At 37.0% G+C, this 15,266-nt stretch overlaps 1 protein-coding gene across 1 annotated transcript in view; it reads right to left on the bottom strand.

The window, feature by feature from the left end:
- Nucleotides 1–6,294: 6,294 nt before the first annotated feature.
- The window catches only part of LOC106592359 (annexin A5), a 31,822-nt gene continuing 22,850 nt past the window's right edge, over nucleotides 6,295–15,266 (bottom strand). The window contains exons 9-13 of the mRNA XM_045713833.1: nucleotides 14,775–14,868; nucleotides 13,095–13,190; nucleotides 12,561–12,619; nucleotides 12,244–12,366; nucleotides 6,295–6,702 (exon numbers count right to left, since the gene is read on the bottom strand). Of these exons, the coding sequence (XP_045569789.1) occupies nucleotides 6,640–6,702; nucleotides 12,244–12,366; nucleotides 12,561–12,619; nucleotides 13,095–13,190; nucleotides 14,775–14,868 (435 nt within the window). The 3' untranslated portion in view covers nucleotides 6,295–6,639. The remainder of the gene's footprint in view (nucleotides 6,703–12,243; nucleotides 12,367–12,560; nucleotides 12,620–13,094; nucleotides 13,191–14,774; nucleotides 14,869–15,266) is intronic.

The raw sequence follows: 15,266 nt of genomic DNA, 5'->3' as shown, positions 1-15,266 counted from the left end.
GAGATTATATGACTACAGTTTCTATAACAGATATTCTATGACTACAGTTTCTATAACAGAGATTCTATGACTACAGTTTCTATAACAGAGATTCTATGACTACAGTTTCTATAAAAGAGATTCTATTACTACAGTTTCTATCACAGAGATTCTATGACTACAGTTTCTATCACAGAGATTATATGACTACAGTTTCTATAACAGAGATTCTATTACTACAGTTTCTATAACAGAGATTATATTACTACAGTTTCTATCACAGAGATTATATGACTACAGTTTCTATAACAGAGATTCTATGACTACAGTTTCTATAACAGAGATTCTATGACTACAGTTTCTATAACAGAGATTCTATGACTACAGTTTCTATAACAGAGATTCTATTACTACAGTTTCTATCACAGAGATTCTATGACTACAGTTTCTATCACAGAGATTATATGACTACAGTTTCTATAACAGATATTCTATGACTACAGTTTCTATAACAGAGATTCTATGACTACAGTTTCTATAACAGAGATTCTATGACTACAGTTTCTATAACAGAGATTCTATTACTACAGTTTCTATCACAGAGATTCTATGACTACAGTTTCTATCACAGAGATTATATGACTACAGTTTCTATAACAGAGATTCTATTACTACAGTTTCTATAACAGAGATTATATTACTACAGTTTCTATCACAGAGATTATATGACTACAGTTTCTATAACAGAGATTATATGACTACAGTTTCTATCACAGAGATTATATGACTGCAGTTTCTATAACAGAGATTTTATGACTACAGTTTCTATAACAGAGATTCTATGACTACAGTTTCTATAACAGAGATTCTATGACTACAGTTTCTATAACAGAGATTATATTACTACAGTTTCTATAACAGAGATTCTATGACTACAGTTTCTATAACAGAGATTCTATTACTACAGTTTCTATCACAGAGATTCTATGACTACAGTTTCTATCACAGAGATTATATGACTACAGTTTCTATAACAGATATTCTATGACTACAGTTTCTATAACAGAGATTCTATGACTACAGTTTCTATAACAGAGATTCTATGACTACAGTTTCTATAACAGAGATTCTATTACTACAGTTTCTATCACAGAGATTCTATGACTACAGTTTCTATCACAGAGATTATATGACTACAGTTTCTATAACAGAGATTCTATTACTACAGTTTCTATAACAGAGATTATATTACTACAGTTTCTATCACAGAGATTATATGACTACAGTTTCTATAACAGAGATTCTATGACTACAGTTTCTATCACAGAGATTATATGACTGCAGTTTCTATAACAGAGATTTTATGACTACAGTTTCTATAACAGAGATTCTATGACTACAGTTTCTATAACAGAGATTCTATGACTACAGTTTCTATAACAGAGATTATATTACTACAGTTTCTATAACAGAGATTCTATGACTACAGTTTCTATAACAGAGATTCTATTACTACAGTTTCTATCACAGAGATTCTATGACTACAGTTTCTATCACAGAGATTATATGACTACAGTTTCTATAACAGATATTCTATGACTACAGTTTCTATAACAGAGATTCTATGACTACAGTTTCTATAACAGAGATTCTATGACTACAGTTTCTATAACAGAGATTCTATTACTACAGTTTCTATCACAGAGATTCTATGACTACAGTTTCTATCACAGAGATTATATGACTACAGTTTCTATAACAGAGATTCTATTACTACAGTTTCTATAACAGAGATTATATTACTACAGTTTCTATCACAGAGATTATATGACTACAGTTTCTATAACAGAGATTCTATGACTACAGTTTCTATCACAGAGATTATATGACTGCAGTTTCTATAACAGAGATTTTATGACTACAGTTTCTATAACAGAGATTCTATGACTACAGTTTCTATAACAGAGATTCTATGACTACAGTTTCTATAACAGAGATTATATTACTACAGTTTCTATAACAGAGATTCTATGACTACAGTTTCTATAACAGAGATTATATTACTACAGTTTCTATAACAGAGATTCTATGACTACAGTTTCTATAACAGATATTCTATGACTACAGTTTCTATCACAGAGATTCTATGACTACAGTTTCTATAACAGAGATGTGTTGTCATGTTGTGTTGTTGTCTCAGGACTCTCTTTATGTCGTGTTACTTCCTGCAAATTGAGAAGTCATGTGACGAAACAACAAGAAGAAGAAGTAACTGTATTATGAAGCCAAGATCAAATATATAAAGAATGATTTAAAAAAAACAACTTTGGAATAATTTAATAATTTTATATAGATATTATAGATATCTGTTATTGAAACTGTAGTCATAGAATCTCTGTTATTGAAACTGTAGTCATAGAATCTCTGTTATAGAATTATTGGCAGAAAAACAAATTCAACATCATCTTCGATTAAATAATATCTTAATAATGATTACTTCATCGGCAAAGTGAGCAGATTTAGGCAGGAAATGCCAACAACAAACAGGGAGCCATCGCATTCACGCATAAAAATAAAATAAAAATGAAAAGAGAAGCATTGTAAGTTCGAATTTTGTAAAGTTAGCGTGGGAGAGGTGGGGAAATTATTGTTATCGATCAATAATGACAAACCTCCTGGCATTGACAACTTTAGATGGAGAGCTACTGAGGATGGTAGCTGACTCTATAGCCACTCCTATCTGTCATATCTTTACTCTGAGCCTGGAGGGAAGCCAAAGTCATTCCACTAACCAAGAGAGGTAAAGCCGGCCTTTTACTGGTTCTAACAGCAGACCTATCAGCTTGCTGCCAGCTCTTAGCAAACTGTTGGAAAAAAAAATGGTGTTTGACCAAATACAATGCTATTTCTCTGTAAACAAATTAATAACATAAAATGCAAATCAATTTATAACATTTTTGACATGCGTTTTTTTCTGGATATTTCTGTTGTTATTCTGTCTCTCACTGTTCAAATAAACCATTAAAATTATAGACTGATCATTTCTTTGTCAGTGGGCAAACGTACAAAATCAGCAGGGGATCAAATACTTTTTTCCCCCAACTGTAGAGAAGGGCCCTCAACAAGTACTGCACTGACACAATTGACTGATGATTGGTTGAAAGTAATTTATAATGAGAAGGATTGTGGGAGCTGTACTGTTAGATTTCAGTGCAGCCTTTGATATTATCGACCATAACCTGTTGTTGAGAAAACGTATGCATTACGACTATCTATCTAATAGAACTCAAAGGGGTTTCATTAATGGAAGCTTCGCTAATGTTAAACATGTAAAATGTGGTGTACCACAGGGCAGCTCTCTAGGCCCTCTACATTTTTATAATTTTACCAACGACCTGCCACTGGCATTATACAGAGCCTGTGTGTCCATGTATGCTGATGATTCAACCATATACACATCAGCAACCGCAGCTAATGAAGTCCCTGCAACCCTAAACAAAGAATTGCAGTCTGGTTTGAAATGGGTGGCCAGTAATAAACTGGTCCTGAACATCTCTAAAACTAAGAGCATTGTATTTGGTACAAATCATTCCCTGAGTTCTAGACCTCAGCTGAATCTGGTCGTGAATATTGTGAGCAAGTTAAGGAGACCAAATCCCTCCCTCCTCTTTTTATCTGTCCTTTTGATTTAAATGTTGTTTTGATTGACGCACTAGACATTATGATTTAATGATCGTATGTCTTCCACTGGAGTCTACGTAGGGCTCCTGTTAATGTCACATGTCTACCAAAGAAAATGGAGTGGAATGCATTTCAAGTTCATTTGGACATAGATCTGGTATATATATATACAGTAGTCACCCTTTGCCTTGATGACAGCTTTACACACTCTTGGCATTCTCTCAACCAGCTTCATGAGGTAGTCACCTGGAATGCATTTCAATTAACAGGTGTTCCTTGTTAGAAGTTAATTTGTGTTATTTCTTTCCTCCTGAACGCGTTTTGAGTCAATCAGTTGTTGTCACATCCTGACCATGGTAAGCTGTTATTTTTCTATGGTAGACTGGTCAGGGCGTGACAGTGGGTGTTTTTTTTCTATGTTTTGTATTTCTATGTTTAGGTTCTAGTTTTCTATTTCTATGTTGTTGTTTGTTTGGGATGATGTCCAATTAGAGGCAGCTGGTCCTCGTTGTCTCTAATTGGAGATCATACTTAAGTAGGTTTTTTTTTCCCCACCTGGGTGTTGTGGGATCTTGTTTTTGCTCAGTGAAGCAGAACGTGACGTTCGTGTTTCTTTGTTTATTGTTTTTGTCTAGTGTTCTGGGTGTAATAATAAATATTTATCATGAGCACTCAACACGCTGCATTATCTCAGACGATACGAAAGAGAGGTTGAACAGGCTAGTAAATAGGGGTTGCAACAATTTCGGCAGATAATTTTAGAAAGAGAGGGTCCAGATTGTCTAGCCCGGCTGATTTGTAGGGGTCCAGATTTTGCAGCTCTTTCAGAACATCAGCTTGTTAAAATTCTCAATTATAGTGGATTTATCGGTGGTGACAGTGTTTCCTAGCCTCAGAGCTGTGGGCAGCTGGGAGGAGGTGCTCTTGTTCTCCATGGACTTGACAGTGTCCCAGAACTTTTTGGAGTTTGTGCTACAGGATGCACATTTCTGTTTGAAAAAGCTAGCCTTAGCTTTCCTAACTGCCTGTGTATATTGGTTCCTAACTTCCCTGAACAGTTGCATATCGCGAGGGCTGTTCGATGCTAATGCAGAACACCACAGGATGTTTTTGTGTTGGTCGAGGGCAGTCAGGTCTGGAGAGAACCAAGGACTATATCTGTTCCTGGTTCTAAATTTTTTGAACAGGGCTTATTTAAGATGGTGAGGAAGCACTTTTAAAGAATAACCAGGAATCCTCTACTGACGGGATGAGGTCAATATCCTTCCAGGATACCCCGGCCAGGTCGATTAGAAAGGCCTGCTCGCTGAAGTGTTTTAGGGAGCGTTTGACAGTGATGAGGGGTGGTCGTTTGACCGCGGACCCATAACGGGTGGAGGCAGTGATCGCTGAGATCCTGGTTGAAGACAGCCTACTGGTACAGTAGGGGATAATATGTCATTTCTACTGCTTAGTGTTAACCTCTATGGGATCGGTGTCCCTAAACCGGGAAAGTTGTTGCTCAATATGCGATAATGTGACTTGAACGACTTTGTAAACAACAGCCAATTCTGGGACATAGACATGTCTTATATGGTCAGAAAGCTTAGATTCATGTTAATCTAACTGCACTGTCCAATTTACAGTAGCTATTACAACAACCAAAAAATACCATGCTATTGTTTGAGGATAGTTCACAACAACAAAACACTTTTCACGGCAACTGGTTTGATACATTCACCTCTGAAGGTAAATAACGTACTTACATTTAGTCATCTTAATCTGATTTGTCATCCTGAGGGTTCCAGAGATAAAATGTAGTGTAGATTTGTTTAAAAAAAAAAAGTTTTTATAAATGTAGAAAGTGGGTTCTACAGTTTGACCCCACTGCTGTCTCTGGACTGGAATTGGTAAGACGTTATTTTAGATGAAATGAATTGAAGAGAATTGTAATTCCAGTGGACTTCCTGAACGGACTGGAATTGGTAAAACGTTATTTCAGATGACTGCTTATCATGTGTTGTTATAATACCAATAAAACCTCAAACTAGGGACCACTGAATAAAAGTTAACAGGTCATCTCACTACACAGACAGACAGACAGACACGTCTCACTACACAGACAGACAGACAGACAGACACGTCTCACTACACAGACAGACACGTCTCACTACAGAGACAGACAGACAGGCAGACAGACAGACAGACAGACAGACAGACACGTCTCACTACACAGACAGACAGACAGACAGACAGACAGACAGACAGACAGACAGACAGACAGACAGACAGACAGACAGACAGACAGACAGACAGACACGTCTCACTACACAGACAGACAGACACGTCTCACTACAGAGACAGACACGTCTCACTACAGAGACAGACAGACAGACAGACAGACAGACAGACAGACAGACAGACAGACAGACAGACAGACAGACAGACAGACAGACAGACAGACAGACAGACAGACAGACAGATAGACACGTCTCACTACACAGACAGACAGACAGACAGACACATCTCACTACACAGACAGACACGTCTCACTACAGAGACAGACAGACAGACAGACAGACACGTCTCACTACACAGACAGACAGACAGACAGACACGTCTCACTACACAGACAGACAAGTCTCACTACAAACCTGCTGTTTAAAATGTTTATTATGTCTTCAGTGTTGTTTTACAAACAGTAAAAACATTTAAAACAGTCTTTAGTTGTTATACTACTGATATTAAAAAACGGACTTCCAGCATTAACATGACTTTAGTGATGTAGATATGAAGCAGAGCAAAGCTTAAAGGATGTTAGCTACAGATACACACAGGGTTAAAGTCTTATCACTCATAACCTATCACGGGGCTGCACCGTGGCCAGCAGAGCCCTCCTATTGGCTTACACAGGACTCAGAGAGTGATTGACCGCTAGAGGGGCCATTAAGGGAGAGGAGGTCTCTCCAGGTACCGCCTCTTCAGGGGTCGTCGCCACGGTTACGCGTCATTGCCGCCACAGAGCAGGAGGAGGGCCTTTCGGTAGTCACCAGAGGTATCGCCCTGAAACACACACAGAGGAAAATACAGAGGATCGACATCATTCACTCCACATTACCATTACATTACCATTACAGTTTATTACACATTACATTACATTAACATTACATTACCATTACATTACCATTACATTACAGTTTATTACACATTACATTACATTACAGTTTATTACCATTACATTACCATTACAGTTTATTACACATTACATTACATTAACATTACATTACCATTACATTACCATTACAGTTTATTACACATTACATTACATTAACATTACATTACCATTACATTACCATTACAGTTTATTACACATTACATTACATTAACATTACATTACCATTACATTACCATTACATTACAGTTTATTACACATTACATTACATTACAGTTTATTACACATTACATTACCATTACATTACAATATTATACCATTACATTACCATCACAGTTTATTACACATTACATTACCATTACACATTACATTACCATTACATTACCATGACACTACATTACACATTACAATACACATTACATTACATTAACTCCACATTACCATTACATTACACATTACACTACATTACCATTACATTACCATGACACTACATTACACATTACAATACACACTACATTACATTACATTACCATTACATTACCATTACCATTACACATTACATTACCATTACACTACATTACACTTTACATTACATTACATTACCATTACACTACAATACACACTACATTACATTACCATTACATTACCATTACACTACAATACACACTACATTACATTACATTACATTACACATTACCATTACATTACATTACATTACACATTACATTACACATTACCATTACATTACACACTACATTACATTACACATTACACATTACATTACACACTACATTACATTACATTACACTACAATACATTACATTACATTACATTACACACTACATTACATTACATTACATTACACATTACATTACACATTACCATTACATTACACACTACATTACACATTACATTACACACTACATTACATTACATTACACATTACATTACATTACCATTACACTACAATACACATTACATTACATTACCATTACACTACACATTACATTAGACATTACATTACACTACAATACACATTACATTACATTACCATTACATTACACATTACATTAGACATTACCATTACATTACACATTACACTACATTACCATGACACTACATTACATTACATTACACATCACATTACACATTACATTACCATTACAGTTTATTACACATTACATTACCATTACATTAGCATTACAGTTTATTACACATTACATTACCATTACATTACATTAACTCCACATTACCATTACATTACACATTACACATTACACTACATTACGATTACATTACCATGACACTACATTACACACTACATTACATTACCATTACATTACACATTACATTAGACATTACCATTACATTACCAATTACACATTACACTACATTACCATTACCATTACATTACCATGACACTACATTACATTACACAGTACATTACATTACCATTACATTACACATTACATTACCATTACATTACCATTACAGTTTATTACACATTACATTACCATTACATTACACATTACATTACCATTACATTACCATTACAGTTTATTACACATTACATTACCATTACATTACACATTACACATTACATTACCATTACATTACCATTACATTACACATTACCATTACCATTACATTACACATTACATTACATTAACTCCACATTACATTACCATTACATTACACATTACACTACATTACGATTACATTACCATGACACTGCATTACACGTTACATTATACATCACATTACCATTACATTACCATTACACATTACATTACCATTACATTACCATTACACTACATTACACACTACCATTACACATTACATTACCATTAAATTACATTACCATTAAATTACCATTACATTACACTTGACATTGCATTACCATTACATGACATTAAATTACACACTACATTACACACTACATTACCATTACACATCACATTACACATTACCATTACATTACCATTGCATTACACATTACATTACACGTGACATTACATTACCATTAACATTAGCATCAACAACATTACATTCACTCCACATTACTGGCCTGTAGTGCTGAGATTCTTCAAATAGCCACCCTTCGCCTTGATGACAGCTTTGCACACTCTTATCATTCTCTCAACCAGCTTCACATGGAATGCTTTTCCAACAGTCTTGAAGGAGTTCCCACATATGCTGAGCACTTGTTGGCTGCTTTTCCTTCACTCTGCGGTCCAATTCATCCCAAACCATCTCAATTGGGTTGAGGTCAGGTGATTGTGGAGGCCAGGTCATCTGATGCAGCACTCCATCACTCTCCTTCTTGGTCAAATGGCCCTTACACAGCCTGGAGGTGTGTTGGGTCATTGTCCTGTTGAAAAACAAATGATAGTCCCACTAAGCGCAAACCAGATGGGATGGCGTATCGCTGCAGAATGCTGTGGTAGCCATGCTACACCTCCTCCTCCTCCATGCTTCACGGTGGGAAATACACATGCGGAGATCATCCGTTCACCTACTCTGCGTCTCACAAAGACACGGCGGTTGGAACCAAAAATCTCCAATTTGGACTCATCAGACCAAAGGACAGATTTCCACCAGTTTAATGTCCATTGCTCGTGTTTCTTGGCCCAAGCAAGTCTCTTCTTCTTATTGGTGTCCTTTAGTAGTGGTTTCTTTGCAGTAATTCGACCATGAAGGCCTGATTCACACAGTCTCCTCTGAACAGTTGATGTTGAGATGTGTCGGTTACTTGAACTCTGTGAAGCATTTATTTGGGCTGCAATTTCTGAGGCTGGTAACTCTAATGAACTGATCCACTGCAGCAGAGGTAACTCTGGGTCTTCCTTTCCTGTAGCGGTCCTCATGAGAGCCAGTTTCATCATAGCGCTTCATGTCTTAAAGAAATGATGGACTGTCGTTTCTCTTTGCTTATTTGAGCTGTTCTTGCCATAATATGGACTTGGTCTTTTACCAAATAGGGCTATCTTCTGTATACCATCCCTACCTTGTCATTGGCTCAAACACATTAAGAAGGAAAGAAATTCCCCAAATTAACTTTTAACAAGGCACACCTGTTAATTGAAATGCATTCCAGGTGACTACCTCATGAAGCTGGTTGAGAGAACGCCAAGAGTGTGCAAAGCTGTCATCAAGGCAAAGGGTGGCCACTTTGAAGAATCTCAAATCTCAAATATATTTTGACTTGTTTAACACATTTTTGGTTACTACATGATTCCATATGTGTTATTTCATCGTTTTGATGTCTTCACTATTATTCTACAATGTAGAAAATAGTAAAAATAAAGAAAAACCCTGGCATGAATAGGTGGGTCCCAACTTTAGATCGGTAGTATATATACACACACACACCTGTATAGCAGAGTAGAGATATATATAAACAGTATATATATATGTATAAAGATACCTGTATAGCAGAGTAGAGATATATATAAACAGTATATATATGTATAAAGATACCTGTATAGCAGAGTAGAGATATATATAAACAGTATATATATGTATAAAGATACCTGTATAGCAGAGTAGAGATATATAAACAGTATATATATGTATAAAGATACCTGTATAGCAGAGTAGAGAGATATATAAACAGTATATATATGTATAAAGATACCTGTATAGCAGAGTAGAGATATATATAAACAGTATATATATGTATAAAGATACCTGTATAGCAGAGTAGAGAGGGAGATATATATAAACAGTATATATATGTATAAAGATACCTGTATAGCAGAGTAGAGAGGGAGATATATAAACAGTATATATATGTATAAAGATACCTGTATAGCAGAGTAGAGAGGGAGATATATAAACAGTATATATATATGTATAAAGATACCTGTATAGCAGAGTAGAGATATATAAACAGTATATATATGTATAAAGATACCTGTATAGCAGAGTAGAGATATATAAACAGTATATATATATGTATAAAGATACCTGTATAGCAGAGTAGAGATATATAAACAGTATATATATGTATAAAGATACCTGTATAGCAGAGTAGAGATATATAAACAGTATATATATATGTATAAAGATACCTGTATAGCAGAGTAGAGATATATATAAACAGTATATATATGTATAAAGATACCTGTATAGCAGAGTAGAGAGGGAGATATATATAAACAGTATATATATGTATAAAGATACCTGTATAGCAGAGTAGAGATATATATAAACAGTATATATATGTATAAAGATACCTGTATAGCAGAGTAGAGATATATATATATATATATAATCAGTATTTTGGGGTATCTGTACTTTACTATTAAATAAAATGGACTACTTTCACTTCGCTACATTCCTGAAGAAAATGATGTACTTTTTACTCAATACATTTTCCCTGACACCCAAAAGTACTCATTACAGACAGTATATACCTGTATAGTTGAGTACAGAGAGAGAGGTATTCAGTATATACCTGTATAGTTGAGTACAGAGAGAGAGGTATTCAGTATATACCTGTATAGTTGAGTACAGAGAGAGAGGTATTCAGTATATACCTGTATAGTTGAGTACAGAGAGAGAGGTATTCAGTATATACCTGTATAGTTGAGTACAGAGAGAGAGGTATTCAGTATATACCTGTATAGTTGAGTACAGAGAGAGAGGTATTCAGTATATACCTGTATAGTTGAGTACAGAGAGAGAGGTATTCAGTATATACCTGTATAGTTGAGTACAGAGAGAGAGGTATTCAGTATATACCTGTATAGTAGAGACAGAGAGAGGTATTCAGTATATACCTGTATAGTGGAGTACAGAGAGAGAGGTATTCACTATATACCTGTATAGCGGAGTACAGAGAGAGAGGTATTCAGTATATACCTGTATAGTTGAGTACAGAGAGAGGAAGAGAGAGAGAGGTATTCAGTATATACCTGTATAGTGGAGTACAGAGAGAGAGGTATTCAGTATATACCTGTATAGTTGAGTACAGAGAGAGAGGTATTCAGTATATACCTGTATAGTTGAGTACAGAGAGAGAGGTATTCAGTATATACCTGTATAGTTGAGTACAGAGAGAGAGGTATTCAGTATATACCTGTATAGTTGAGTACAGAGAGAGAGGTATTCAGTATATACCTGTATAGTTGAGTACAGAGAGAGAGGTATTCAGTATATACCTGTATAGTAGAGACAGAGAGAGGTATTCAGTATATACCTGTATAGTGGAGTACAGAGAGAGAGGTATTCACTATATACCTGTATAGCGGAGTACAGAGAGAGAGGTATTCAGTATATACCTGTATAGTTGAGTACAGAGAGAGGAAGAGAGAGAGAGGTATTCAGTATATACCTGTATAGTGGAGTACAGAGAGAGAGGTATTCAGTATATACCTGTATAGTTGAGTACAGAGAGAGGAAGAGAGAAAGAGGTATTCAGTATATACCTGTATAGCAGAATGCAGAGACTTGGCGAAGAGGCGTCTGTAATCAGCTCTGATATCCAGCATGTCCACTTCACTACGACTCACCATCACTCTGATTAAGGCCTGGTCATCAGTTCCTGCACCCTATACACACACACACACACACACACACACACACACACACACACACACACACACACACACACACACACACACACGCACGCACGCACGCACGCACGCACACACACACACACACACACACACACACACTCAGTTCTAAATGCACATATCTAATATAGAATCATCTTCTTCCTAGTATGGAGAAAATAGATTCTTACCTTCATTGAATTGTACAGAGTCTCTGCAAAGTAGGCTGGAACGCTCCTAGCACACTTTACTACAGAGGAGAGACAGAGATGGAGAGAGAGAGGACAGAGAGAGACAGAGACAGAGAGAGAGGACAGAGACAGAGAGAGAGAGAGAGAGAGAGGGAGGGAGGGAGGGAGGGAGGGAGGGAGGGAGGGAGGGAGGGAGGGAGGGAGGGAGGGAGGGAGGGAGGGAGGGAGGGAGGGAGGGAGGGAGGGAGGGAGGGACAGACAGAGAGACAGAGAGACAGAGAGACAGAGGGAGAGAGAGAGAGAGAGAGAGAGAGAGACGACAGAGAGACAGAGAGAGAGACAGAGAGAGAGAGAGAGAGAGAGAGAGAGAGAGAGAGAGAGAGAGGTAAGGTGGATTTAGAGAGTCATCATAATAAGGAAATGAATTGTCAAATAAGCTTGAAAATATAAACAAATAAGGTGTGTGTGTGTGTGTGTGTGTGTGTGTGTGTGTGTGTGTGTGTGTGTGTGTGAGTGTGTGTGTGTGTGTCTTACCCACAGCCAGTAGCAGGTCTCTCAGTCCTCCAGAGGTCTCTCTCTTAACACTCTCTTCCATCTCATACCCTGCTAGCTTCATGTACGCAGCAAACACTGATACACACACACACACACACACACACACACACACACACACACACACACACACACACACACACACACACACACACACACGTCAATGTCAGAGTGTGTGTTGATACCCTTTATCCTGTTGGGGCTAGGGGGCAGTATTTTCACTGCCGGATAAAAAACGTACCCGATTTAAACTGGTTACTACTATTACCCAGAAATGAGAATATGCATATAATTAGTAGATTTGGATAGAAAACACTCTAAAGTTTCTAAAACTGTTTGAATGGTGTCTGTGAGTATAACAGAACTCATATGGCAGGCCAAAACATGAGAAGATTCCATGCAGGAAGTGCCCTGTCTGACAATTTGTTGTCCTTGTAGGGCATCTCTATCAAAAATACAGCATCTCTGCTGTAACGTGACATTTTCTAAGGCTTCCATTGGCTCTCAGAAGGCGCCAGAAAGTGGAATGAGAGCTCTCCAGTCTCTGGGTGAAAAACATCAGGGGTTTTGGAGAGTGGTCCTTCTGAGGACAATGACACTGGAGCGCGCGTGCACAAGACGACTCCATTTTTTTCTTTCAATGTTTGAACGAATACAACATCGCCCGGTTGGAATATTAGCGCTATTTTACGAGAAAAATCGCATAAAAATTGATTTTAAACAGCGTTTGACATGCTTCGAAGTACGGTAATGGAATATTTTGTAATTCTTTGTCACGAAATGCGACCGCGCGTCACCCTTCGGATAGTGACCTCAACGCACGAACAAAACGGAGCTATTTCAATATCACTATGGATTATTTCGAACTAAAACAACATTTGTTGTTGAAGTAGAAGTCCTGGGAGTGCATTCTGACGAAGAACAGCAAAGGTAATCCAATTTTTCTTATAGTAAATCTGAGTTTGGTGAGGGCCAAACTTGGTGGGTGTCAAATTAGCTAGCCGTGATGGCCGGGCTATCTACTCAGAATATTGCAGAATGTGCTTTCACCGAAAAGCTATTTTAAAATCTGACACCGCGATTGCACAAAGGAGTTCTGTATCTATAATTCTTAAAATAATTGTTATGTTTTTTGTGAACGTTAATCGTGAGTAATTAAGTAAATTCACCGGAAGTTTGCGGTGGGAATGCTAGTTCTGAACATCACATGCTAATGTAAAAAGCTGGTTTTTGATATAAATATGAACTTGATTGAACAAAACATGCATGTATTGTATAACATAATGTTCTAGGAGTGTCATCTGATGAAGATCATCAAAGGTTAGTGCTGCATTTAGCCGTGGTTTTGGTTTATGTGACATTATATGCTAGCTTGAAAAATGGCTGTGTGGTTATTTCTGACTATGTACTCTCCTAACATAATCTAATGTTTTGCTTTCGCTGTAAAGCCTTTTGGAAATCGGACAGTGTGGTTAGATTAACGACAGTCTTATCTTTCAAATGGTGTAAAATAGTCCTGTGTTTGAGAACTTTGAATTATGACATTTTGTGGTTTTAAATTTGGCGCTCTGATGTGTCACTGGCTGTTGAATAGTGCGGGACGATTTCGTCCCACCTACCCTAGAGAGGTTAAAAACACAGATCTCTCTCACACACACTCACCTCTCCTCAGGTGTTCAGCGCTCCTGTTCCCCAGGATGGTGATGAACTGTTCTTCATCGGTCCCAAACTTCATCTCTCCTGCAGAGAACAAAGTCTACACACACACACACACACACACACACACACACACACACACACACACACACACACACACACACACACACACACACACACACTCACACACACACGCACAGTAAAATAACTGACATGCTGAATTAAGCTCTACATCTGTTGTTGGTCACAATCACAAAATGTTTGGTCTCTAAAAAAAAAACCTTGTTCCTTTAAAAACCCAGTTTTCTACTCCACACAAGTTTCTCCAAGACTGAAGGGATATTGTGTTGATTATTAAATGTAACTTTGTGGACTTGTTTCTCAGGCCTACTGAACTGATCACATCGAGCCTTGAATCATTTTCCCATGTTTACTGGTTTGGGGATTTTATTTCTGGAGTTTTGGAACTGAACTGAACATTGTCTTTTCATTGGAGAT

Source organism: Salmo salar, unplaced genomic scaffold (genome assembly GCF_905237065.1).
Source record: "Salmo salar unplaced genomic scaffold, Ssal_v3.1, whole genome shotgun sequence".
Taxonomy (NCBI): domain Eukaryota; kingdom Metazoa; phylum Chordata; class Actinopteri; order Salmoniformes; family Salmonidae; genus Salmo; species Salmo salar.
This window is presented reverse-complemented; position numbering and strand designations above follow the sequence as displayed.